Source organism: Microtus ochrogaster, unplaced genomic scaffold (genome assembly GCF_000317375.1).
Source record: "Microtus ochrogaster isolate Prairie Vole_2 unplaced genomic scaffold, MicOch1.0 UNK110, whole genome shotgun sequence".
Taxonomy (NCBI): domain Eukaryota; kingdom Metazoa; phylum Chordata; class Mammalia; order Rodentia; family Cricetidae; genus Microtus; species Microtus ochrogaster.
Genome location: NW_004949208.1, coordinates 518603 through 522402, shown reverse-complemented (window position 1 = coordinate 522402; position 3800 = coordinate 518603). Strand labels below are relative to the sequence as shown.

Sequence of the window (3800 nt, the reverse complement as noted above, 5' to 3'; positions counted from 1 at the left end):
GGGCTGCTCTTCCAGAGGACGCAGGTTTGATTCCCAGCACTCACATGGAGAGTCATAACTGTCTGTAATTCCAGTTCTAGGGGATCTGAAGCCCTTTTCTAGCCTCTGCACATAGTACACAGATGTACATGCTCACAAAACACTCAAGCAAAGCAAATACAATTTAAACTAAAAAGTAAATAACTAAATAAACTGGGCAGTTGTGGCACACGCCTTTAATCTCAGCACTTGGGGAGCAGGTGCAGGTGCTCTCTGAGTTCAAGGGTAGCCTGGTCTACAGAGTTAGTTCCAGGGCACCCAGGGAAGCCCAGAGAAAAACCCTCTCTCAATAAACCAAAAATAAATAAATAAAATAGGCAAAGTGATATACATCTTTAATCCCAGCACTTGGGAGGCAAAGGCAGGAAGATCTTTGTGAGTTTGAGGTTAGTCTGATCTACATAGTTCCAGGACAGTCAGATAAATGAGATCATGTCTCGACAAAATACAAATACAAACAAATAAACAATAAAATATTCCCAGAGCCCATAACCACATAGCTAAGAAATGACAGAACCAGAATCTGAGCCCCTGATCTGAATAACTGGAGAGCAAGAACTTGTGAAGACCCTCTCAATGAGGAATAGTGGCGTGGAAAATCAGAGAGGGAGCCCCAGAAAGAAAGGGTTAAGGAACCTTGGAATGGGAATGTCTCCTTTGTAGGCACACAGTGCCACCTGCTGGCAGAAGGGCCAGGGCTGTGCACAGAGGCCCAGATAAAGAAGAGGGGAAAAGAAAAAGGTGAGGGGCAAAAAGATGAAGGGAGGGGGTTGGAAAGATGGCTTAGAGGTTGCAAAGAACCCTGGTTTGATTTCCAGCTCACATGGTGGTTCAAAACCTCCTATAACTCCAGTTCCAGGGGATCTGATGTTCTCCATTGACCTCCAAGAGAACAACCAGGCTCACATACTCACACATCAGGGATTCGCAGGCAAAAGGTTATAAAAAATAATAAAATAATAAAAAAAAGGATGCAGGGAGGAGAAGGATGGGGAGCTTGAGGTTTTATGGGGGGAAGAGAACAAATAACCATTTCCTGTTCTGAGGAGAGAGCAGAGGTTGCCAGACCATGACCATTTCCTTGAGAGTGGGTGTGTGTTTGAGAGAGAGAAAGAGAATGCATGTTTATGAATGTGCATATGTATATGGGTGTGTGCATGTATGTGTGCTCCATTAAATGTGTGTGTGTGTGTGTGTTCATTGGTGTATGTGCGTGCACACACACTTCAGGAGTACCAGTCCGTGTTATATATGTGACTGTGAGCTTTGTGAGTAAACATAGGGATGGCAGACTGAACAGATGTGGTGCCAGTGAACACACAGATTCGAGGGAAGAATCACGTTAAGCTATCATGAGCAGGGCACACAGAAGGTTCTGGAAAGGCACTTGTCCTACTCCTGACTCTGCTGCCCCCTAAACCCCTTTCCGGAGACCAGGAGCCCTTCCAGGTGGAGATCTGTTTATTGCTTTTGGGGTTGAGAACCTATCTCCAGGCAGTAGGGGGCAGCAGGGGCAAAGGAGGCTGTTCAGCCATGGGTGGGGCCAGCGGGCGGGCAGGCGGGCGGGCAACAGGAGGCTTTAAAACACCTGCCCCACCTGTAGGTGAGCAGAGGCGCGCGTGAGGACTAGGCGATCCCTCATCTTTCGGCCAGCACACTAAGTGGCAGCTTCCTGGAGCTGTTCTGTTCCTTCAGGAGTGCAGCGTATTCTGTTCAGAACCTACTGGAAGAGCCCTGAACAGGTAATAGTAGCACAGGGCAGAGATTAACCTATGAAAGGGTACCAGTTTGGAAACAGGTTTGGGGTGGGTGCTGGAAAAAGCCAATGAGAGGGTTACTGGAAGAGTCTAAGATTGGTCCAGGAAGAGAAACAGGAAAGGACATCGAGTGTCCTGCAGTGTGGGAGTTGGGCTTGTAACACCTGTGTGAGAGAATCTGTGGATGTTAGGATCAGAGAATTAAATTCTGGTAATCTGGGTAGTATAGTGTCAGGGGATGGGAGCTGGGAAAAGTTCTGAGATATCGGAGTGCAGACATAGAGTGAGAAGTTTGTGAAATTTGTGAGCGATCACAGGATGTGGGACTCGGGTATGCCAGGGTCCAATAAGCAGGGCCAGCCCAGGGCAGCTGGGACGTAAAGCCCTAACTTGTATGTGTCTGTTTCCCAGGACCCACCATGCAGTGCTTCAAATTCATTAAGGTCATGATGGTCCTCTTCAATCTACTCATCTTTGTAAGTATGGAGGTTGTGGGCTTTTGGGGGTTCCCTACAAAAGCAGCTCACAATCGGAACAGAGTTCAAGCTGGGGAATGGGAGACTATGTACTCAGACCCTGCCCTACAAATTCCCCTTTATGGATAGGAAGTGGAGGGTCTTCCCAATGCGGATTCCTGACCCCACTGGCTGGCTGCCACACACTGGGTGAAGATGGGGAGGTTAGGGATGAAGAAGCCTTAGGCTCCCGCCTCCCTTCCAGGAAGGATGAGTGTAGGTAGGGATAGGTTAGCAGGAGTGATTCCCCCTTTTTGATGGGCGTTCAAGGTTCAGAGATGAAAGAGGGTAGGCTTAAGTGCAAAAGTGACTACCATACATGGAAAAGTTGAAAGGAGAGCGAGTCCCTGCCTCTTAGAGTTGACTCTAGCAACCCTTATGCATTCAATAAACATTCAACTGAGCTGACATTTAAAGAAAGGAGATTGTTGCTCAGTGATAGAGTATTTGCTAAGCACATGTGAGGCCACAAAGAAAAAGGAAAGCTTATTCACAAAGCCACGGCTAGGGTAGAAGGCAAGTAAGGCCATTTACTGCCCTTGAAGGTCTCAGGACCAGTAAACTGTCAGATAGGCTGATAATTGCTATACACGCTGATAATGGCACAGTGGTCCTTTCAGATTTACCACCAAGGCTAAGGGAGGCCCTGGAGGGGTTTGAATCTAGCCTAGGAGGAAAATACTTCCTGGAGGAAGTAGCTGAAGCGGGACATTTGCATTGGGTGGGGAGCTGTAATGGGCTAGGAAGGCCCACAGGTAATGAAATTTGATATTGTTTAGAAAACCAGGAACAGATTATATAGGGCTTGTTTGAGAAGCTGAACCAGGAGGCCTAAGCCCTGGAGATAGTGACAGAGATAAGAAGAAAGGGGCACAGTAAACAAAGGGGTTCAATGCTGAGGGGTGGTAGAACAGACAAAAGCGAGGTCTTAGAAATGGCCTGAGCAATGCAAGAAGAAGGAAGGGGTCATCCCCCTGGCTCAGTGGACTCAGTGGAGGTGCGTGGCTATTTGAAAGTCATAAGCCTGTGAGTAGCCAACGGAGTTTTAGGGGTAGGGTGGAGTCCTGGCAACAGTTAGGGAAAGTCTATCCTCCAGTCTATCTTCCACCCCCTCCCCAAACCCGTGAATATTTTAGAACCCCTGATTTGTTTTGTTTTTTGTTTTTTTTGAGACAGGGTTTCTCTGTAGCTTTGGAGCCTGTCCTGTTACTAGCTCTTGTAACTCTGGCCTCAAACTCACAGAGATCTGCCTGCCTCTGCCTCCCAAGTACTGGGATTAAAGTTGTGTGCCACCACGGCCCTGCTAGAACCCCTGATCTTAAAGAAAGTCAGTTCTGAGAAACTGAACACATTAGAGATGTGCAGAAAAATAGCCACCGTGAAGGGGACATGGAACGGTAGGAAGGAAAGGAGGAGAAATATGAGAAAACAGTGGTCAGGGGCTGGGGCCACCAGGGAAGAACGAGAAAACAGTGGTCAGGGGCTGGGG

The 3800-nt window shown here is 47.8% G+C and overlaps 1 protein-coding gene across 1 annotated transcript in view; it reads left to right on the top strand.

Moving 5' to 3' along the window:
- The first annotated feature begins 1638 nt into the window (after nt 1–1638).
- Tspan1 (tetraspanin 1) overlaps nt 1639–3800 on the top strand; it is a 5623-nt gene continuing 3461 nt past the window's right edge. Inside the window, exons 1-2 of the mRNA XM_005371494.3 lie at nt 1639–1781; nt 2208–2272. Of these exons, the coding sequence (XP_005371551.1) occupies nt 2216–2272 (57 nt within the window). The 5' untranslated portion in view covers nt 1639–1781; nt 2208–2215. The remainder of the gene's footprint in view (nt 1782–2207; nt 2273–3800) is intronic.